We start from the raw sequence: 24,580 nt of genomic DNA, 5'->3' as shown, positions 1-24,580 counted from the left end.
TACCTTCCCTTTCATCCATGTGCATCTCCTTCCTCTGTCTTCCCTCCCCTCCATCCATTTCCAGCATTTCTCCTTTCTCCCCTCTGGGCCCTCCCCTCCATTCATATGCAGCTCCTTCCAGTTGTTCAAAATTTGGGTTATTTCCAAGTTCTCAAATACCACAATCCAGCTGCAAGTAATGAGGGATGGAAATCCCCAGGCTGCTTTTAAGGTTTACTGACTCCAGTGGCGTAGCTAGGGTAGTTGACACCCGGGGCCGGTCATTTTTTAACACCCCCCCCCCCCCCCCCGAAATCCAGTACTAGGCATACCGAGAATACAAAACACTCAGGACCTATAGAGCAATTCTACCATACCATAAGCAGTAATTTGTACGAGTCACACAAGGAAAAGGAAAGCACTAGAACATCAATTCACCTACTGTAAAACGAAAACAGACAGATTAGTACAGATCGTCGATCCTGCACAGTCAATGCCAACCGAAAGCCATGTCTTTTTCACAAATAGATACACCCTAATCCACTATAGAATAAGTAATCATAAACTTTCTATTTAGACAAAAATTAAACTGAACCCCCGATGCCAGACTCTGCATACAATGCAACACCACAGAAACAGAAAATGTCCTCTAGTACTGTGCAAAATATAAAGACAGCAGATGTAAATTTGAAAAAACTAACAAATACCAATCACCATTTTACAAATTAACAAATAGAAATAAAACAAATAATATCATTTTATTGGACTAATACATTTAGCTTTTAGAGGCCAAAACCTCCTTCCTCAGGTCAATTCAGTATAGTACTGTTACAGTGTCCTATCCTGACCTGAGGAAGGGGGTTTTGTTCTCCGAAAGTAAAATGTATTAAAATTAGTCCAATAAAAAGATTACCTTATTTACATGTTCTATTATAAACATTTAACACAGCTACAATACTACTTTATCCTAAAGCAAAAAAATAAAAATATATATTTACAGTTCGTTGTCTCTGGTTTCTGCTTTCCTCATCTTTTCACTGTCTTCCTTCTATCCAGCATCTGTCTTCACTCTCTCTCTGCCATCCAGTGTCTGCCCTTTCTCTCTGTTCCTTCAATCCACTGTCTGCCCTCTCTCCCTTCCATCCACTTCTGCCCCTTCCATGCACCATCTGCCCCAGTCTGCAATCTCTCTCTCCTCCTTCCATCAACATCTGGCCTCTATCTCTGCCCCTTCCATCCACCATTTGCCCCAGTCTGCCCTCTTTCTCTCTCCCCTTCCACCCACCATCTGCCCTTTCTCTCTGCCCCTTCAATCCGTCTGCCCTCCCTCTACCATCCGTCCAGGGTCTGCCCTCCCTCACGTGCCCCCCTTCCATCCAGGATCTGTCCCCTCTCTCTCTGCCCCCTCTTTTCAGCCCCCAGTTCCAGTCCCCTTCATCCACCACATGCCTTGCATCCCCCCCTTTCAGCCCCAGACCCATTCTCCCACCTGCCCCAGGCATGGACCCATTTTCCCTCCTGCCCCCATGTCAGACCCCAGTTCCAGCTTCAGACCCCTTCTCCCATCTGAGCACTCCCCTCCCCACCCCTCCCCAATCCCCTTCTCCCCTCCTTGATGCTCTCCCACCCTCCCCAATCCCCTTTAAGCACCCCTCTGTGCTCCCCCACCCCTCCCCAATCCCCTTCTCCCCTCCTTGATGCTCTCCCACCCTCCCCAATCCCCTTTAAGCACCCCTCTGTGCTCCCCCACCCCTCCCCAATCCCCTTCTCCCCTCCTTGATGCTCTCCCACCCTCCCTAATCCCCTTTAAGCACCCCTCTGAGCGCCCCCCCAATCCCCTTCTCCCCTCTCTGAGCTCCCCACCCTCCCTAATCCCCTTTAAGCACCCCTCTGAGCTCCCCCACCCTTCCCCAATCCCCTTCTCCCCTCCTTGATGCTCTCCCACCCTCCCTAATCCCCTTTAAGCACCCCTCTGAGCGCCCCCCCAATCCCCTTCTCCCCTCTGAGTCCCCCCCCAACCCGACCCGACCCGACCCGAGATCCGTTCTCCTACCCTGTCCTGCTTTAAAAAATTGTTTTCGAAGCGCCGGAAAGTGGCAGGCAGCGCGCCTTGCATCTGCCCTGCTAGTAAAGAAGATCTCGCTGACGTCGTCGCCCTTCCCACATTGAGTCCCGCCCCCCTCTGAGGCAACTTCCTATTACCGCGAGGGCGGGCGGGACTCAATGTGGGAAGGGCGACGACGTCAGCGAGATCTTCTTTACTAGCAGGGCAGACGGGAGGCGCGCTGCCTGCCACTTTCCAGCGCTTCGAAAAAAAAAAATGTAAAGGCGGAGCAGCGGGAGTGGAGCACCCCCCCACCCGATGACACCCGGGGCGGACCGCCCCCACCCTTGCTACGCCACTGACTGACTCCTTAATTCTGACAGAGCTGTGCACGTGCTCTGCAGTTAACCAGAAGACAGACCAAGAGATCAAAGGAATGACAAAGTATTTTTATTCAACTTACCCAAAAGGAATTACAATTCAGTCATACGAATTTCATCAGTACAGATGTAGAATCATTTTCTGTTACAGGAGATATCCGACAGCATGACAAGCCCATCAAAGCTATACAGATTTCTCCATTTCTATGGAGCACAGCAGCATCTTAAATACTCTTTTTCTACCATTGAAAACCATTAGCTTCAATTTGGATAAACATGCTGATTTCTTTAGTCCCCCCCCTAAATTTGCACATCTGATCACAAGCTCCACAGCCCCTCTCCTAGGGTCCTCTTTTTCTTTGCACTTCGCCTTTGTTGTTTACCAGTTATGGGATATCTAACCGCAACTTTTTTCCTAACTTCTTCTTTTGGACCGACCACCTGGTGTTATTGAACCCTTTTCAGTTATTTTTGTCAGAGCCGAGTTTTAGCAACTGTCAGCTGTCACAAACACAGTGTTACTGAAACCTCTTGCAATCTTTTAGGGTCAGACAGTCAATTTGATTTTTATTCAGGCCTTTATAAAAAAGGCAAGCCTGCTTGACCTATGATTCCCAAAAGATAAGAAACACCAGTTTTCTACACAGTCTTCCCTCACCTCCATCCATGTCCAGAACTTCTCCTGCCCTCCCCTCCATCCATTCATATCCAGCATCTCTCTTCTCCCCCCTGCCTGCTCCACCATCCATCCATCCATGTCCAGCAATTCTCCTCTATCACCTGCCATCCCCTCCCTGCATGTCCAGTTATTCTCTTCTGCCCTGCCCTCCCATCCATGTCCAGCGATTTCTTCTCTCTCCTGTCCTGCTCTCCCATCCCATCCATGTCCAGCAATTCTCCTCTGCCCTACCTCCCATCCATGTCCAGTGATTCACCCTAGGCCCCACCTGCTCCCCTTTTCATCCCCCGAGTTCCAGTTGCAATCCCAGCCTCCCACCTGGCAAACACTCTTGTCCTGCAACATCCCCTTTTTTATTCCTGCTGCCCTGCGCTTAAATCTTTTACTTTAACTTAAAGTTAAAGTGGCAGCAGTGAAAGAAGCAGGCTTGCCTCGAGCCTTCCCTTCCTTCCCTCTCAGTGTCCCGCCCTTGCGGAGACAGAAGCTGGACACTGAGAGGAAAGGAAGGAAAGGCTCGAGTTGAGCCTGCTTCTTGTTGCTACCGCTGCCAGTTTTATTTTGAGGTTAAATAAAAGATTTAAATACAGGATGGCAGGAACAAAAAGAGGGCTGTCGGGGAAGTGAGGGCAAGCAGGTGGGGATCGAGGGCTGCAGCTGGGGCTGGAAGTGTGAGCCTCCAGCGGTGGTAAGCATGGCTTGTGCTCTCCAGAGGCTGGTGCCCCCCTGCCATGCTTACCACACTTACTGGGTTGTGCCAGCTCTGGTCTTGCCCCAAACACTGGATACACCAGGAAAGAGAGTCAGCAAGCACAGCGCTTGAAGCCACTGGAAACCTTTGATGACATGGAAGGAAAAACTGCTGTGGCCAAATCAAACAACTCGATTGTGATAGAAAAAAAGGGAAATCACCAAGAAAATTGAAGAGAAAGGATTCAGACCGAAGCTCAGGCCTGAGGGCCTTGTGAGCCAGAGAAAAAATGATGAAACTTAAAATTAGGAAAAAAACTTCCAACTAAAACCTTAAGGGTTAAGGAGAAAACAATACCAAAGTGGGAAAACATAAAACAGGGGAACAAATACTCAAAATGGAAGGCACAAAAAAGCTCAACAAAATTGACGCATCAGACACTGTGAGGAGCTGCAAGCAGCGTGTTCTCTCCTCACTACAGATGAAGAGAGACTGATGATCCTGCACTCTTGTAGTGGATGGGAAGGCACTCGCACATGCATGGTAGGAGCACTGTCACAAACTCTTAAAGGAATATTATGCTATAAAAGTGTTCCGCATCAGATGCCATGGATGACATCACCCAGATGTGAGAACTATCTGGCCTGCTTGTCCTCGGAGAAAAATATGTACCTCTAATACAGCCCATGGTGAAAAAAAGTACCTGAAGAGATTTGGACTTGCTTTTTCTGTGAATACTTTTCCCCAGACAAACAACATGAACAGGTTTGAAAATACAGCATTAACAATGTTGTCTCCCCGGACCTAACCTTACCTCTGATCCTACCTTTGCTTCTTTTACATGCTCACAGGGTGGGTGGTTTCAGAGAGTTTAGTTTCTGGGTACATAACCATTAATCCAGCAAACAGCTTTTGAAAATTAACTTCACCATGACTAAATCCATAACAAACAACTTAATTCTATAAGGTCTAATCCATTAAGGCTTTTTTTTTATTCTTCTGTGTCTATAAGGAAAATGTTAGATTATTAGGACCTAAAAAACCATGGTGATACTTACCATGAAATGATTCAAAATGTTTGATTAGGAAATCACATTCCTCTATAATTTTGTCCTCTATGGTTCTCTTTCCAATGCCCAAATCTCGTAAAGTTCTTATGGTAAACCTCCTCATTACTTTCCAGTTCTCACCATGAGAAAAAAGGATACCTAGGAAATATAAAATAATTAAATATAATCTTTGAGTCACATTTCAAGATTTTATTTTACCAAAGTATTTCAGATAAAAATAAACAAAACACATTTCAGAGACCAAGGAGAAGGAAGGAAATCAATTGCGGCCCTATGTCATGGAGGTTATCTCTTCTCCCATACTCCTTGCACGGTTGGCCGTGGAGGCAGTGTCGGACTACTACTTCTCACCCTCCTGTAAATTTCAACCCATTCTTCCACCTCAGTCTCACTGCTTTTCTTCCTTTGAAGTCCACTCGATCCGTCTATTCGCTCCTCTACCTCTCCGGGTAGCAGTCATTTATCGACCCCCTGCTAAATCCCCCTCTTCCTTTCTCACTGACTTTGATGCCTAGCTCTCCTTCTTACTTAAACCTTCGTCTCCTTCCCTCATTCTTGGGGATTTTAACTTTCATGCTAATGACCCCTCTGACTCTTATGCTTCTAAATTCCTTGCCTTAACATCCTCCTTCAATCTTCAACTGTGCTCCACCACCCCTACTCACCAGAATGGCCACTGTTTTGATCTTGTACTCTTCTCCAACTGCTCACCCTCCAATTTCCTTGCCTCAACTCTCCCCCTATCTGACCATCATCTTATAACTTTCACACTTCAACACCCTCCTCCCCAGTCCCGTCCAACACATTTAGGAATCTACAGGCTATTAACCCTTCTACCCTACCCTCCACTATCTCAAATCTTTTCTCTACTGCTATGTCAACCAAGTCCGTCAATGAGGCTGTCTCTTTCTATAATACTATTCTGTCATCTTCTCTAGACACTCTCGCTCCTCCCGTGTCTCGTCCCATTAAACGTACCAAACCCCAACCTTTGCTGACCCCTATTATCCGCTACCTATGCTCTTGTGCCTGCTCTGCTGAACGCCTTTGGCATAATCTCATGCCCTTGCTGACTTCATTCACTTCAAATTCTTGCTGACCTCCTTCCAATCTGCTCTCCAACTTGTCATCCAATTGACTAACTCTATTGGTTCAAACCCTAGACGTCTCTTTGCCACGCTAAACTCTCTCCTCAAAGTGCCTTCTCCTCCTACTCCCCCTTCACTTTCTCCCCAGACTCTGGCTGATTACTTTCATGATAAGGTTCACAAGATTAAACTTGAACTTACAACCAGCTCTCCTCCACCCCTTCTTCCCTTAGTCCACTCTCTCAACCCTCTTACCCCTGCCTCCTTTTCTTCCTTTTCCGAAATCACTGAAGAAGAAACTTTACTTCTTCTGTCATCCTCAAAGCTAATCACCTGCTCCACTGACCCTATTCCCACTCATCTACTCAACACTATCTCTCCTGCTGTCACCCCTTTCATCTGTCATATCCGCAATCTGTCACTTTCCACTGCGACTGTCCCTGATGCCTTCAAACATGCTGTAGTCACCCCACTCCTCAAAAAAACTTTTCTGGATCCTACCTCTCCTTCCAAGTATCGCCCCATCTCCCTCCTCCCTTTCTTATCCAAGATACTAGAACGTGCTGCCCACCGTCCATGCCTTGACTTTCTTTCTTCTCAACCTATTCTTGATCCACTCCAATCTGGCTTTCATCCCCTTCATTCAACTGAAACAACACTTGCTAAAGTATCCAATGATCTATTCATGGCTATATTCAAAGGGCTCTATTCTATCCTCCTTCTTCTCGACCTTTCTGCTGCTTTTGATACGGTTGATGACAGCCTACTCCTTGACACGCTGTCCTCTCTTGGATTTCAGAATTCTGCTCTCTCATGGTTTTCTTCTTATCTCTCACAGCTTTCTTTTAGTGTATACTCTGGTGGATCCTCCTCTTCCTCTATCCCACTGTCAGTGGGTGTACCTCAAGGATCCGTCCTAGGACCTCTCCTTTTCTCCATCTATACTTCCTCCCTTGGTGCTCTGATCTCTTCCCACAGTTATCAGTATCACCTTTACACTGATGACTCCCAGGTTTACCTCTCCACACCAGAAATCTCAGCAGAAATCCAGTCCAAGGTATCTGCCTGCCTCTCTGACATTGCTACCTGGATGTCTCACCGCCACCTGAAGCTTAATATGTCCAAAACTGAGCTCCTTATCTTCCCACCTAAACCAACCTCTCCCCTTCCCCCATTCTCTATTTCTGTCGACAACATGCTCATTCTTCCTGTCTCATCTGCTCGTAACCTTGGGGTCATCTTCGACTCCTCCCTCTCCTTCTCTGCACGTATTCAACAGATTGCTAAAACCTGTCATTTCTTCCTTTATAATATCACCAAAATTGCCCTTTCCTTTCTGAACAAGCTATCAGAACCCTCATCCACACTCTCATCACCTCTCTCTTAGATTACTACAATTTGCTTCTCACAGGTCTTCCACTCAGCCACCTCTCTCCTCTTCAAAATTCTGCTGCACGACTAATATTTCGCCAAAGTCGTTATGCCCATATCAGCCCTCTCCTGAAGTCACTTCACTGGCTCCCTATCCGTTTCCCTATAAAATTCAAGTTCATCTTATTGACTTATAAGTGCATTCACTCTGCAGCCCCTCACTACCTCTCCACCCTCATCTCTCCCTACACTCCTTCCTAGGAACTCCGTTCACTAGGCAAATCTCTCCTAATTGCACCCTTCTCCTCCAAGGCTAACTCTAGACTCCGTTCCTTTTGTCTCACCGCACCTTATGCCTGGAATGGGCTTCCTGAGCCGTTACGTCTACCTCCATCCCTGGCCACCTTCAAATCTGGGCTAAAGGCCTACCTGTTTGATGCTGCTTTTGACACCTAACTTGTCACTTGCTTGTAACCTTTATCTTGTCTTCCTCTCTTCAATAGTCCCTTTCCCTATGTGTCCTTCTGTCTGTCCTACCCTTATCCTTATTGGTCCTGTCTGTCTGTCCCGATTTAGATTGTAAGCTCTTTTGAGCAGGGACTGTCTTTTTTTTCTTCATGTTCAATTGTAAAGCGCTGCGTACAACTGGTAGTGTTATAGAAATGATTTATAGTAGTAGTAGTAGTTGTAGTAAATCAATGGGGGCACTGTGATACTAGAGTATGAATTATATCAAAATGTTAGGGTAGATACATTTAGTGGAGTGGTGTCACTATGATCCCTGTTACTAATGCATAGCACACACAAATGCGTCATCTCACGTTCTCTGCCTCAAAGTCCATTGTATGCAATAAGCTTTGCTGCAGAGAATACTGATAATGCTGTTCTCAGGCACTTAGCTTTAGTCAGTGCTTTTTTTGTAGAAAAAAAGATGCCGGTATTCATTGCGGGCGGGGTCACCACACATGGAACCGCCCCTATTATAGCCACACCCACATTAGCCACATCCCTTATACCAAGCATGGCACATATAAACAGACATCATTGAAAATATTATACTAGTATAGGAGAAAAAAATAATGTGATTTTTTTTTCATTATAAATAATTTCTGTAAGCTGTTACAGCTCCAGTATACCCAGTGCAAAATAAGACAAATTCCAAACACTAAAATGAAAATAAAATGATTTTTTTCTACCTTTGTTGTCTGGTGACTTTGTTTTTCTATCCATATTGATCCCAGTCTCTGATTCTGCTGCTCTCTATCTGTTCTCTTAACTCTGTTTCCAGGGCTTCCTTTCCATTTATTTCTTTACTTTCCTCCTTTCTTCTTCTTTTGTTGCCCTGCATCCATAAGTAAAAGCTGGGTCCTCCTCCATGGAATTGACTGGAGGAGGTATAACATGGATCCAGCTTTTGCCTATTTTCTCCATCCATGTGCAGTTTTTCTCCTCTTCCCTTTCCCTCATCTCCATCCATGTGCATCTTCTTTTTTCTTTCCTCCCCTCCATTCATGTCCAGCACTTCTCCTCTCTCCTCCATTCCATCCATGCCCAGCATTTCTCATCTCTCTTCTCTCCTCTGTATCCATATAAAGCAATAATTCTCTCTCCCCTCTCCTCCATCCAAGTCAGCATTTCTCCTCTCTCCTAGCCAACTCCTCCATCCATCCATGTCCAGCAATTCTCCTCTATCTCCTGCTCTCCTCTCCATCTATTTCTAGCATTTCTTCTCTCTCCCCTCTCATCCATGTCCAGCAATTCTCTCTTCCCTGTCCTCCCCTCCCTGTCCAGCGATTCTCCTCTCTCCCCTCCATGTCCAGCAATTCTCTCTTCCCTGTCCTCCCCTCCCTGTCCAGCGATTCTCCTCTCTCCCCTCCATGTCCAGCAATTCTCTCTTCCCTGCCCTCCCCTCCATGTCCAGCAATTCTCTCTTCCTTGTCCTCCCCTCCTGTCCAGTGATTCTCCTCTCTCCCCTCCATGTCCAGCAATTCTCTCTCCCCTGCACTTCCCTTCCATCCCATGTCCAGCAATTCTCTCTCCCTTGCCCTTCCCTTCCATCCCATCCCATGTCCAGCAATTCTCTCTCCCCTGCCCTTCCCATGTCCAGCAATTCTCTCTCCCCTGCCCTTCCCTCCCATCCCATGTCTAGCAATTCTCTCTCCCTTGCCCTTCCCTCCCATCCCATCCCATGTCCAGCAATTCTCTCTCCCCTGCCCTTCCCTCCCATCCCATGTCCAGCAATTCTTTCTCCCTTGCCCTTCCCTCCCATCCCATCCCATGTCCAGCAATTCTCTCTCCCCTGCCCTTCACTCCATCCCATGTCCAGCAATTCTCTCTCCCCTGCCCTTCCCTCCCATCCCATCAATGTCCAGCAATTCTCTCTCCCCTGCCCTTTCCTCCCATCCCATGCCCAGCAAGTTTCTCTCCCCTGCCCTTCCCTCCCATCCCATGTCCAGCAATTCTCTCTCCCTTGCCCTTCCCTCCCATCCTATCCCATGTCCAGCAATTCTCTCTCCCTGCCCTTCCTTCCCATCCCATGTCCAGCAATTCTCTCTCCCCTGCCCGTCACTCCCATCCCATGTCCAGCAATTCTCTCTCCCCTGCCCTTCCCTCCCATCCCATTGATTTCCAGCAATTCTCTCTCCCCTGCCCTTCCCTCCCATTATTTCCAGCGATTCTCCGCCTCTCCCCTGCCCTCCTATCGACGTGCAGCGATTTTCCGTCCCTCCCCTGCCCTCACCTCTCCCATTTCCAGTGATTCTTCATCCCCCAGCCGTCCTCTTTCACTGCCTGCCAACCAGCGTCGGACTCAGAAGCGAACGGTGCAGGCAGCGATTGGCTGGCAGCGTCGTAGCTTCCCTCTGCAAGTCCCGCCTACAACTTCCTGTTTACGCATAGGCGGGACTTGTAGAGGGAAGCTATGACGCTGCCAGCCAATTGCTGCCTGCACCGTTCGCTTCTGAGTCCGACGCTGGCTGGCAGGCAGTGAAAGAGGACGGCTGGGGGACGAAGAATCACTGGAAATGGGAGAGGTGAGGGCAGGGGAGGGACGGAAAATCGCTGCACGTCGATGGGAGGGCAGGGGAGAGGCGGAGAATCGCTGGAAATAATGGGAGGGGAGGACAGGAGGAGAAAAAGGTGCCGGTACGCCGTACCGTTGCGTACCGGCATAAAAAAAGCACTGGCTTTAGTAAACAGGAACCTTTATATTAATGATGGCATACAGTCAAGTAGGATAAAATCCTGTTGGAATGATGGAATCTTTACAGGTAGAGATTAGATGTGTGATAGGAAGCGAAGAGCATTAGGGGTTTATAACCATCTACCTGGCCAAGATGATGAAACAGACAGGAAAATACTAACAGTGATTAGAAAGGCAAATAAAACTGGCAATAAAACAATAATGGAAGATTTCATTTGCCTCAGTATTGACTGGGTAAATGTCTTACCAGCATATGTAAATGTAGTAAAGATTCTAGATGCGATAAATAACTGCTTCATACAAGAGCTGGTCCTAAAAATGACAAAATATAGAGATATCTTAGCTTTAGAAGAACACAGAACCTCTGAGATAATGATGGCAATGGTACGTGGCAATAGAAATCATAATTAGGCCTTCTAAGGTGTTTATGAAATTACTACATTTTTCAGATAACTTGGGATTCTGTGGGGGGTACAAAGACATATGTTTATTGGTATTTTCATGCCACAGATGCTATTGCGGGGTATCTTTTCTGGTGAATTAAAATAGATTAGTTAATGTCACTTAGAGACTGTGTGCTCAGAAAAGGTGTAAAAATGAAGGGCCCTGTTTACTAAGGTGTTCTAGCATTTTTAGTGCATGTTAAAAATTAGCGCACGCTAATGCTAGAGACACTCATAGGAATGTATAGGTGTATCTAGTGTTAGCATGCACTAAAAACACTAGTGCCTATAACAGCTTAGTAAACAGGGCCCTAAGTTTAGGATGCAAGACAAACTAGGGAAAGGGTAACAGAGTACTAGGAAAAATGATTTTTTTTTCTTGTGGTTATCCAAATACATCTTTCTCTTTTTTTCATTTGGGGTATTTTATCAACTAAAACCTAAAATCAAAAGCCCTAATAATAAAACAACCTAATTTCACCTTGTCACTGGAGACAGGACACTAACTAAAACTATTGCAATTCCATTTAACATTCTAAGAAGAGATACTAATAAAATGAGGAAATTAGAAAAAAAAAAATAAAATCTAAAAAGAGCAGTTGCAAAGTATAAAAGTCTACATGAATCATGTACATGTTTTAAAAATACCATGGATTCCAAGATGGCAGTTCTGTAGTTGTGTGCAGTCGGCCACATCAGCAAAATGTAATTTAATTTTTTAAATTTAGAAGCACTGCAAATTTTCCCTACAACAGCAAACTTTATTTGTGTATTAATTAGTTATAATTTGCTGCTCTATAGACATAGATGGGCATTTTCAATATGATGTCTAAGTCTGACTTTGATAAAAGAACAGCAAAAAAGTAGCAAGATGAACACGACACTTCCAAAACACCATGGAGGCGAGTAATAAATAAACATGCTTTATTACAAAATGTAAAGAAAACTCAAAAGACTCATTTTTAAAACATGCCCATGATTCATGCAGTCTTTTGAGTTTTCTTTACATTTTGTAATAAAGCATTTTTATTTATTACTCGCCTCCACGGTGTTTTGGAAGTGTCGTGTTGATCTCACTACTTTTTTGCACAAAATCTGAATAGAAAAGAAGGCCATTTTTTGTAAAAAAAAAAAAACAACTTCTATTTTTTTTTCCAAAATATCATTTCGAACAAGGTTTTGTACTTTGTACTTATTTTTTTTGGACCAAATTCAAAAAAATTCCATCTAAATGAAAAATGAAGAGAATCAAGCCATTGGGATATAGGAGGGGGCCAGCATTTTTACTAGGCTGTTGCCCCAGACATCACTGGAAAGCAATGGGGCATTCTAGGGGGCCCTGCAGTGAACTTAAAATAAATGCTCCCAGGTACACATCTCACCATTACTCCCTTATCTTGTCTGCTGAGCTCTACCAAACCTACCCCAAAACCTCTAACCCCCCCCCCCCAACTGTACACCACTACAATAGCCCTTATGAATGAAGGGGGCACCTATATATGAGTACAGTGGGTTTCTGGTGAGTTTCCACCACAAGTGTAAAAGGTAGGAAGAGGTAGGGGTCTGGGTCCACCTGTCTACAGTGCATTGCACCCACCACTAGACTACTCCAGGGATCTGTATGCTTTTCTAATGGCCCTGAGTAAAGCATTTGAGGCTGGCATAGAGACTGGTAAGTAATATATTTAATCACAATTTTTGGTGGTAGAAAGGGGGTCAATGACAATTGGGGGAGTAAGGACAGGCCATCCTTGATTCCCTCCAGTGGTCATTTAAAGCACCTTTTTGTGCCTTATTTGTTATAAAAACAGGTCTAACTCAAAATGTCTTAGTTTTAAGTCCTAGACAGTTTTGTTTTGTTCCATTATGGCTGAAAAATGTCCAAGTCTGGAACACCCAAATCCCGCTCTTGAGATTTGGATGCACTGCAGATGAACAGCATAGAAACCATTTGAAAAATAGGTTTTGTGAGAAAAACATCTAAACGCTGCTTTATGCCACTTTTTAGACGTTTTTCTCTTTCAAAAACAAGCCTCATAGTGATTATTTAATTTAATATGCAATTTGCATGCTGTTTGAATCAATATTAAAAGACCATAAAACAGTATAATATTCATATTTTCCTCCTAACAAATACTTCTACTTTTCCTTTAGTTTTAATTTATCTTATGGGAATGCCTACAGTCAAAGTTTACACTTTCCCAGCTGAACCTTCTACTTTGCATGGGCCAGTGAGGGTAAGAGTAATGTGTTTCTGTGGTACAACCAAAAGCAGTTAACATAAGTACTTTTTCTGTCTTTAGTAGGCTCACAATCTGAGTTGTTGCTTTTTTTTTTTTTGCTTGTTTGTTTTCTACCTGGGGCAATGGAGGATTAAGTGACTTACCCTGGGTTACAAGGAGCTGCTGTGGGACTCAAATCCAGTACTCCTGGTTTTCATCCCACTGCACTAACCGTTAGGCTCCTACTCCACATGTGGTGCAATCAGTGTATTGGATTATTTGATGTCCTTGGTTGTTAGTCCTCTGATCACTGTAGCATGAAGAGGTGAGCTCCATCAGTCTCCTATGATATCACTCTTAGTACTGAGGAACATGTTCACCTCAGAGAGCATGTCATTGGAACCAGCTGCAATGCAGTTGAAAATTCCAGAGAAGCTGAGATGATGCCTGGAACCACAGCTAAAACCTTGGCATTACTAGTGTTAAGAGTCCAGCGGTAAGAGGAGTCATGACTTAATCCCTCCAGTGGTCATTTAAGGCACCTTATTTCTTTTTTAAACATTTATATTGTAGCTCTGGGCATTTTGGTTTTGTTCCATTATGGCAGAAAAATGTCCAAGTGTTGGGAACACTCTAATCCCACCCCCAACATGTGCCCAACACATCCCCTTGTGATTTGGATGCATTGCATAGATAAACATCTGGAAAATAGGTTTTGAAAATAGCAATTTGGATGTTTTGAGAGGAAATACATCCAAATGCCACTTTATGACACTTTTTAGATGTTTTTCTCTTTCAAAAATGGCCTCCAAAACTGACACAGTACTCCAAATGAGTTCTAACCAGTGTCTTCAACAGGGGCATTATCACCTCCTCCTTCCAGCTAATTATGCTTCACTTTTTACAGCCTAGCATCCTTCTAGGTTTGGGCAATGCCTTATCATATTGTTTCACCACCTTGATATCCTCAGATACCCTTATCCCCAAGGTTTGTCTCCTGGTCCATACACATCAGCTTCTTCCCTCCTAATAAATATAGCTCATTTGGAATTCTGTACCTCAAATGAATCACTCTCTATTTTTTAAAAATTTAATGTTAACTGCCAAGTATTTGACCAATGTTCTAGTTTTTTTAAAGATAATTTCTCATTTTCAGGCTTACCATCTTTTGACACAAATCGGGGGATGGGCATCCTTCTCTCAGGGTCGCCCAAATTGGCATAATCGCAAGCCGATTTTGGGTGTCCCCAACTGCTTCCCGTCACGGGGATGACCAAAGTTCCCGGGGGCGTGACAGAGGCATAGCGAAGGCAGGACTAGGGCATGCCTAACAAATGGGCATCCTTGAGCGATAATGGAAAAAAGAAGGGCGTCCCTGACGAGCACTTGGCCGACTTTACTTGGTCTATTTTTTCTTACAACCAAGCCTCAAAAAGGTGCCTGAACTGACCAGATGACCACCGGAGGGAATCGGGGATGACCTCCCCTGACTCCCCCAGTGGTGACTAACCCCCTCCCACCCTGAAAAAAAACAACTTTAAAAACTTTTTTTGCCAGTCTCAAATATTATACTCAGGTCCATCACAGCAGTATGCAGGTCCCTGGGAGGTGGGGAGGTGTGTGTTTGTCAGCGGAGGCATAGCGAAGGCATGGACGTCCTTCTTTCAAACATTTTGGACATCCTGAACTGCCCCCTCCCACAGGGACGGCCAAATTTCAAGGGAGTGGAGTGAAGTGGAGGAGTGGCCTAGTGGTTAGGGCACTGGTCTTGCAATCCAGAGGTGGCCAGTTGAAATTCCACTGCTGCTACTTGTGATCTAAAATCCAAATAAATAAAGGGAGTGTTGGAGGTATAACAAAGGCATGGACATCCTTCTCACAGAAACATCCACATTTTGGACGTCCTCAATTGCCTGTTCAACACTTGGACATCCTTCATCCATATAAAAAAAAAAAAAAGACGTCCCTGACGAGCACTTGGACGTTTTCACCTGGACTTGTGTTTTTTTAAGGTTGTAAATGGCTATTATACACGCAGCTTGTCTGCGTGTATGAAGCCGTCTTTGGCATGCGCCGAGCAGCCACGCATAACGTTTGGCTGCTCTGCACTGGCTTCCCCTCCTTAGGAAGGAAAGCGAGTGCAAATGAGCTAACAGCAAGCAGCTCATTTGCATGCGATTTCCTTCATGCATGCCCATTCCTTTCCGAATCGCTAAGGGATTGGTAAGGGAAGGGCTTTTTGCGTTCAGTTAATGCATAAGTTAGTCCACTGCGGTGCCCGGTTGGTGTCCTGGCATGTCAGTGGGACCAGTGCACTACGAATACTGGCTCCTCCCATGACCAAATGGGTTGGATTTTGTCATTTTTGAATTGGCGTCCTTGGTTTCCATTATCGCCGAAAAGTGGGGACGACCATTTCTAAGGTCGACCTAAATGTTGAGATTTGGGTGTCCCCGACCGTATTATCGAAACAAAAGATGGCCGCCCATCTTGTTTTGATAATACAGGTTTCCCCGCCCCTTCGCGGGGATGTCCTGCGAGGACGCCCTCAGGAAAACTTGGGCGCCCCATTTGATTATGCCCCTCTACGCCTACTATTTCTGGGGTGCCCACCCTACTAAAGATTGTGTCATTGGTAGAAATGCAAATTTTATCTTATAACCCTTCTGCAATATCTCTCAGCTCCAGGACCAAGCTCTGAAGCACTCCACTACCTCATTTTTGTTCCATATGAATGCCATTTACTGCTACCTTCTGTCATCTGTCAGTGAGCCAAATTTGTTGGAAGCAGGATACTGGGCTAGGTGGACCATTGGTCTGACTCAGTATAGCTATTTTTATGTTCTTATGTACTCTAGGACTCACTCCCCGTCCACTCAGTTTATTTATCAGTTTCCTAATAGGGACTGCATCAAAGACTTTGCTGAAATCAAGTACAGCACATGCAGCATATGTCCTCTGTCTAGTTTTCTAGTCAACCAACCAAAGAATTAAATTGGGTTTAATAATACCATGTTGTTGTAGATCCCACAAACCACTAGACTGTAAAAAGCTCACTATCCTTTCATTCAGCAGCGACTCATTACTTTTCCATCATTGAGTGGAGGATTACTGACTTGTAATTTCCCACCTGTTTTATAAAATCATTTTTGTGAAGAGAGACCAAATCTACTTTTTTCCAGTCACATAGGGCTCAATATTCAGCTGGTGGCAGGCAGCACTTTTATTGCTGCCGGGGTTAAACCCGAATATTCAATCGTGGGCCATTTCTGGCCACCAGCATTGAATATCCAAGTTTTTCTAAACCACTAAAAAGTTGACCAGTTAAGCAAATATTCAGCGCTAACCATTTAACTTTTTAGCAGTTTAAAGATAGGCCTACTATGTATGCGGCCTATTTTTACTGCTGATCATAGCCGGTTAAGTGCTGAATATCTGTACATAAATGGATCTAGCCAGTTACTGGTTAGCCACTAACCATGGATATTTAGTGTGACATAACCAGTTATCTCCCGCTAAATATTCACGGGTAGTCACCAATATGCTAATTAACTGGTCAGCAGCTGTGTCTGACCAGTTAAATAGCTTTGAATATTGGGAGGGATACAACCTCTCTCATCTTCAGGAATCTGTCAGATCCTTCAATGAACCTGTCTGTTCCTCTCTAAGCTCTGTCAGTATCATACATTTTAGGAGCGTCGTTCACAGATTTCACATGATTGCTCACAAAAATGGGTTTTTTTGTGCTATATACAGAAATACATTGCTAATACTAGCATTCAAAAATTGTTGATTCTTAAAACTTGTTGCTGACACGAAAATAAATTTACACACAGCAGGCCACTCCTTAGAGGAAACATTTCCTGGGATATATTCCATCTGGACCTATGGCTTCATCTACTTTCAGTTCTGCAACATTTTCACATATAGCTCTTCTGTGAATAGTTCTGTATCTACTCTGTTTTTACTTTGTAACTTCTAGCTATCTTTGGTTTCTGTCCAGGGCTTTCTTTTGTGTATATTGAACATAAGTAATGGTTTAACATTTCTGCTTTTTCCTTATTTTTTATGTATTGGTCTTCAGCATCCTTCGTTTTAGAATTCTACCTCTGTCCTTCTTCCTTTCTTGGATATATCTGAAGAATTCTCAACCAACCACCTCTTCTTCCCACAGTCCATTCTCTCAACCCTTCTTCATCTCCTGCCTCCTTCTCTTTATTTTCTGAAATCACTGAAGAGGAACCTAAACATTTTCTTTCCTCCTCCAAATTGACTACCTGTTCCTCTGATCCTATTCCCACCCAAATACTTAGCACTATCTCTCCTACGTTCATCCCTTCTATATCTCTCCTACGTTCATCCCTTCTATCTGTCATATTCTCAATCTTTCACTTTCCACTGCAACTGTTCCTGATGCCTTCAAACATGCCATAGTTACACCACTCCTCTCATAGGCGTAGACTGGGGGGGGGGGGCGAGGGGGGGCAATGCCCCCCAAACGAGGACGAGGCTCCGCCGCGCCATTAGTTTAAAAAAAAAACACATGCAGGCACGCGCTCCTCTCCATCCGCTTGGTTTCCCTGCCCTCTCTGTCTGCGTCCCACCTTCCTCTGACGTCAGAGGATGGCGGGACACAGACAGAGAGGGCAGGGAAGCCAAGCGGACGGAGAGGAGCGTGTCCGCCTACCCCTCTCTCTTCCTCCCTCCCTCCGGCGCAGGCAGCAGTCTTTTTCAGCGTTCCTGGCAGCGGTAGCGATGTACACGCTGCCTTCGGTTCTGCCCCAAAGCCTTCTCTTCAAGTTCCTGTTCCCGCATAGGTGGGAACAGGAACTTGAAGAGAAGGCTTCCGGGGCAGACCGAAGGCAGCGTGTACATCGCTACCGCTGCCAGGAACGCTGAAAAAGCTGAAGACTGTTGCCTGCGCCGGAGGGAGGGAGGAAGAGAGGGGGTAAATGGAGTCACGATCTTGGACCTCGCGGGGGGGGGGCAGTAGAAGGAAGATGGATGGAACTGGGAGGGGTGGGGAGCAGAGGGAAGATGGATGGTACTGAGAGGGGTGGGGAGCAGAGGGAAGGAGCAGGAGATGGATGGGACTGGGAGGGGTGGGGAGCAGAGGGAAGGAGCAGGAGATGGATTGGACTGGGAGAGGAGGTGAGCAGAGGGAAGGAGCAGGAGATGGATGGGACTGGGAGGGTGGGGATCAGAGGGAAGGAGCAGGAGATGGATTGGACTGGGAGAGGGAGAGGAGGGGAGCAGAGGGAAGGAGCTGGAGATGAATTGGACTGGGAGGGGTGGGGAGCAGAGGGAAGGAACAGGAGATGGATGGGACTGGGAGGGGTGTGGAGCAGAGGGAAGGACCAGGAGATGGATGGGACTGGGAGGGTTGGGAGCAGAGGGAAGCACCAGGAGATGGATTGGACTGTGAGAGGAGGGGAGCAGAGGGAAGGAGCAGGAGATGGATGGGACTGGGAGGGGTGGGGAGCAGAGGGATGGACCAGGAGATGGATGGGATTGGGAGAGGTCAGGCACAGCAGAGGGAAGGAGCAGAAGATGGATGGGACGGAGGGATGGTGAGCAGAGGGAAGGAACAGAAGATGGATGGAACTGGGAGGGGTGGGGAGCAGAGGGAAGGAGCAAGAGATGGATGGGACTGGGAGGGTGGGGAGCAGAGGGAAGCCTACTGGAAAGAAGACACTGCATAAAACAGAAGACACTGGGACCAAAGCGAATAGAAAAACTAAATGATCAGACAACAAAGGTAGATAAAAGTATTTTATTCAGAATTTATTAATTGAAATGTGTCAGCTTTTTGAAATGTGCATCTGTGATATTTTGCCTGTAAATTTCAATTCCTTCCTCCATATTAGCATACTCATTTGCATATGTATATATGCAAATGATATGCTAATATGCTCCACCCATTCTTTGCCTCCCCAAATGAAACAGTCAAACTACGCCTATGCACTCCTCAAAACACTTTCATTGGACCCAACCTGTCCTTTCAACTATCGCCCCATCTCCCTCATCCCTTTCCTATCCAAGATACTGGAACGTGCTGTTCATCGTTGTTGTCTTGACTTTCTTTCTTCTCAAGCTCTCCTTGAACCACTTCAATCTGGCTTTTGCCCTCTTCATTCAAATGAAGCAGCCCTTGCTAAAGTCTCCAATGACCTGTTACTGGCCAGATCCAAAGGTCTCTATTCTATTCTCATCCTTCTCGATCTATCTGCTGCTTTTGACACTGTTGATCACTGCCTACTCCTTGATATGCTGTCCTAACTTGGATCTCAGGGCTCTGTTCTCTCCTGGTTTCCTTCTTATCTCTCCCAATACACTTTTAGTGTATAGTCTAGCAGATCCTCCTCCACTTCTATCCCACTATCAGTTGGTGGACCTTAGGACCTCTTCTTTTCTCCTTCTATACTTCTTCCCTTGGTGCTCTGATCTCATCCCATAGTTTTCAGTATCACCATTATGCTGATGACTCCCAGATCTACCTTTCCACACCAGAAATTTCAGAAGAATCCAGACCTAAGTATCAACCTTCAACTTTCTCTTTGCTTCATGTACAATTTCTCATTCATAATAGATTTTCTAAATGTTAAACATCCATGGCTATCCCAGTATGTTTATGATACTGTATTGTAAAATTGGATTCTTACAACAAATTACTTTCTTATGCATTATTGTTTGTTATATATCCTATATTGTAAGCCACATTAAACTCAAACTTGTTTGGGATAATGTGGAATATAAATGTTACAAACGAATAACTAACTAACTAACTAACTAACTAACTAACTAACTAACTAACTAACTAACTAACTAACCTGCCTGTCTGACATTGCTGCCTGGATATCTCAACACCATCTGAAACTAAACATGACCAAGACTGAGCTTCTTATTTTTCCCCCTAAATCCACCTCTCCTCTTTCTTTGTGGATAACACTCTCATTCTCGCTGTCTTATCAGCTCATAACCTTGGGGTGATCTATGACTCCTCTCTCTCCTTCTCTGCACATATTCAACAGACTGCTAAAACCTGCCATTTCTTTCTCTTTAATATCACCAAAATTCATCCTTTCTTTTCTGACCGCACTACCAGAATCCTTATCCACACTCTTATCACCTCTCGCTTAGACTATTGCAACTTGCTTCTCACAGATCTCTCACTAAGCCATCTCTCTCCCTTTCAGTCTGTTCAAAGTTCTGCTGAACGACTTATATTCTACCAGTGTTGCTATGCTCATATTAGCCCTCTCCTCAAATCACTTCATTGGCTCCTTCTCCATTTCTGCATACAGTTCAAACTCCTCTTATTGACTTGCAAGTATATTCACTCTACAGCTCGTCAGTACCTCTCCACTCTTATCTCTCCCTGCACTTTTCCCCAGGAACTCCGTTCATTGGGTAAATCTCTCTTATCTGTACCCTTCTCCTCCTCTGCCAACTCCAGACTCCGTTCCTTTTATCTTGTGGTACCATATACCTGGAATAGACTTCCTGAGGCAGCATGTCAAGCTCTATTTCTGGCCATCTTCAAATCTAGGTTAAAAGTCCACCTTTTTGATGCTGCTTTTAACTCCTAATCCCTATTCACCACTACAGTACCCATGTATGCTTTATCATTCCCACCTTAGTAATTCTCTTATCCCTTATTTATCCTGTTTGTCTGTCCTGATTAGATTGTAAGCTCTGTTGAGCAGGGAATGTCTCTTCATGTTCAAGTATCCAGCGCTGCATACGTCTAGTAGTGCTAAAGAAATGATAAGTAGTAGTAGTAAAGTCTTGTCACCTCATTTTTCATGTTTGGGAATCTGTACTTCAGCTTTTGCTTTTGTATTTCTAAGGTGGGGAGGGGGTGAACACAGAAGGGTAGGAAAGTAAAGGAAAGTTGAGATATACTGATAGGGTGGAAGGAAGAACAGCTGATGGTTCATGTGGCGGGGCATAATCGAAAGGGATGCCCAAGTTTTGCTGAGGACGTCCTCACAAAACGTCCTGGAGAAGGGACAGGGAAACCTGTATTATTGAAACAAGATGGGCGCCCATCTTTCTTTTCGATAATACGGTCAGGGACGCCCAAATCTTGACATTTAGGTCGTCCTCTGAGATGGTCATCCCTAGACTTGGTCGTTTCTGATTGGAAACCAAGGACGCCCATTTGGTCATGGGAGGAGCCGGCATTCATAGTGCACTGGTCCCCCTGACATTCCAGGACACTAACTGGGCACCCTAGGCCTAGGGGCTACTGCAGTGGACTTCACAAATCGCTCCCAGGTGCATAGCTCCCTTACCTTGTGTGCCGAGTCCCCCAACCCCCCCCAAAAACCCACTCCCCACAACTGTACACCACTACCATAGCCTTTATGGTTGAAGGGGGGCACCTAGATGTGGGTACAGTGGACAAGTACGAACCATCACATCATGGCATATACTTTTTTGATAGGTGGTATTCTATAAATGGTTATTTACATGCATAAGTGGCCTCTTGCATGTAATAACAGACTAAGGGGTCCTTTTACTAAGGTGTGCTGAAAAATGGCCTGTGGTAGTGTAGCCGCGTGTTTTGGGCATGCACAGAGTTATTTTTCAGCGCACCAACAAAAAATGCATTTAAAAAATTTATGCTGAAAATGGACGTGATGCAAAATGAAAATTGCCATGCGTCCATTTTGGGTCTGAGATCTTATCGCAAGCTATTGACCTAGCGGTAAGGTCTCACACCACTTGACGCATGTGGCTGCCGCACGTCAGAAAATAAAAAATATTTTTCGGACACGTGTAGTGGATGCGCGCCAAAATTGAAATTACCGCAAAGGCAACATGGTTACTGGGCGGTAACTCCAATTTGGTGCATGTTGGGCGCACAAAGGTGCCTATGCGGCTTAGTAAAAGGGCTCCTAACATAATAAGAAAGTAGAAGCTATAAAAAATGTATTAGAGTAGAAAAGAAAAAAACAGTGACCAACATGATCATATTTCGCCTTTGTTAGGCTGTGTCAGGGGCAGACAACTGTTAAACAAAATTGAAATTAACAGCCAAACACATAACATAATAAAAAATAATTAAATATATATAATTGATCATAACAGCCAAAATCATAAAAATCCAAATCATGTTCAAAGTTATCTAAAGTGGAACACAGATAACAGAGAATCAGTCATTCACATACAGACAACATGCAGAGCAAACCAAAACCAAATTGTGTTTAAAAAGAAGGGTAAAGTTGAAACCAAGAGAGCCAGATATGACTTACCTAGAGGGAATTGTAGGAACAGAAGTTAAAAAATATATATAATACCGTTTCACCTCATGTTCTTAATACCTGTAATGAATCTGATCTTAGTTTTTTTTTATTTTATTTTAATGAGAACCATTTATGACAGATTTTGAGTGCCTTTATCCTCACATGGAGCAATGTGTCATGATGATTTCAATTCTGTGTTATTATTTCATGTAGTTCTTTGAATATGTATAACTGACCTAGTATCTGATTTGGACTTCTAAATAGAACTCACAGCAGTAATGTTCAATAATCAAATGAGGTTATAAACTTCAAATGAGGTTATAAACATGCATTTATCATTTGATTTTATGCTAATATCAATTTATTTGTTCTTTATAGTTTCAAACTCATTTTTTATTATTTATTTATTAGTATTTATCAGTTATGTTCATTGATCATATGTAATTTTACATTTGTATATTATTGATTTTGCATATATAATTGTGTATTATATGTACCATTTCACTTGCTCCATGTGGTTTCAAGCCTCCTTCTTTTTTACATTATTAATTTCAAGCTTCATTTTTACCATTATATCTGCTTTTGAGAGCCCCTTTTGTTATTTTGTTTGCCACAGATCCCCAGTGCTTTTTCCAGTGTGCCCCAGTTCTGATAATGTCATGGTTGCATCATTGGAACTCACAAAATGGCCACTGGAGTGCATAGCATTTTAAAAAAAATGTTTTTTTTTAGCACTTTTATAGTGTTTACAGTAGTGATTTTTAACAAATATGACTTACTAAAGGAGGGCAGCACTTCCTCTTTTAAAATCAGACATTTTTATGTGATTGTATAGCGTATCATAAAAACGGTATTTTTAAAGTTTCTTGGGACTTTTAAACGTATAATTTTTCCTTTTTAGTTTAGTTTGGTAAAAGGTTATCTGTTTCTAGGTTATAATATATTTAGAATTAAATTAAGTATTTTTGCTGGTGACTCTTGACTCCAGCACAGCTTCTATAAACTTGCTGCTGCAGAGCTTGGCTGTACTTTAAGAGAGAAGCTATTGGGAGCATTCCAGAAATATTGTGACTGAGGGGCCCTTTTACTAAGCTATTTTTGTAGCATCAGAAGTTCAAGTAATCGGGCAGCACAGTGAGCTGCCCAGTTACAGCTGGCTTAGTATAGGAGCCCTTACCACCATCTCAATGGGTGGCAGTAAGGGCTCCCCCCAAATGGCTGCACAGTAAGTGTTCCATTTACTGTGCGGTCATTTCTTTTCCTAAAAAAAAAAAAAAAGACAGAAAGCTGCGGTAAAAGAGGGCCTCAGCCAACATTAAAAATACGCACTGATACTAGCGCATGCCCTTTTTTTTTTTTTTTTTACTGCCGCTTAGTAATAGGGCCCATGTATCCAGTTTTCCAAACAGTGGCCAAGCTAGGTCACAAGTACCTGTCAGAAACCCAAATCGTGGCAACACTCCATACTACAAATCCCAGGGCAAGCAGTTGCTTCCCATGTCTGCCTCAATAGCAGACTATGGACTTTTCCTCCAGAAATTTGCCCAACCTTTTTTTAAACCAGATACACTAACCGCTGTTATCACATCCTCCGGGAAAGAGTTCCAGAGCTTAACTATTGAGTGAAAAAATATTTCCTCCTATTTGTTTTAAAAGTATTTCCATGTACCCTCCTCGTGTCCCCTAGTCTTTGTACTTTTGGAATGAGTAAAAAAAAAATCGATTTACTTCTCGTTCTACATCACTCAGGATTTTGTAGACCTCAGTCCTACCTCCCCTCATCCATCTCTTCCAAGCTGAAGAGCCCTAACCTCTTTAGCCTTTCCTCATATGAGAGGAGTTCCATCCCCTTTATCATTTTGGTCACTCTTCTTTGAACCTTTTCTAATTCCGCTATAGGTATTGACTATATGCCTCAGTGTATTTGGAGGTGCCCACTTATCGATTTGCCTCCTAACTGCATAATTCACATTATCACACTTTAATACATGCTGGTAAATGTGATTCTAAGTTTGTACCAGAGGCAATGGAGGGCCAACATTGGGTAGTGAACAAAACATCAAGGATGATTATGCTGTCAAGTCCACTGTGGAGGGTCCTTCGGTTCCTGGGAAATGAAATGTATAGAATTAAACTGAAATGTTTTTACCTTCAGAGACAAGC

At 44.1% G+C, this 24,580-nt stretch overlaps 1 protein-coding gene across 1 annotated transcript in view; it reads right to left on the bottom strand.

The window, feature by feature from the left end:
* Nucleotides 1–24,580, bottom strand: part of LOC115467066 (cytochrome P450 2K6-like) — a 114,538-nt gene that overhangs the window by 39,938 nt on the left and 50,020 nt on the right. Inside the window, exon 3 of the mRNA XM_030198745.1 lies at nucleotides 4,829–4,978. Within this exon, the coding sequence (XP_030054605.1) occupies nucleotides 4,829–4,978 (150 nt within the window). The remainder of the gene's footprint in view (nucleotides 1–4,828; nucleotides 4,979–24,580) is intronic.

This window comes from Microcaecilia unicolor, chromosome 3 (genome assembly GCF_901765095.1).
Source record: "Microcaecilia unicolor chromosome 3, aMicUni1.1, whole genome shotgun sequence".
Classification (NCBI taxonomy): Eukaryota; Metazoa; Chordata; class Amphibia; order Gymnophiona; family Siphonopidae; genus Microcaecilia; species Microcaecilia unicolor.
The sequence above is the reverse complement of the archived record's forward strand: the minus strand, read 5'-3'. Positions and strand labels throughout refer to the sequence as shown.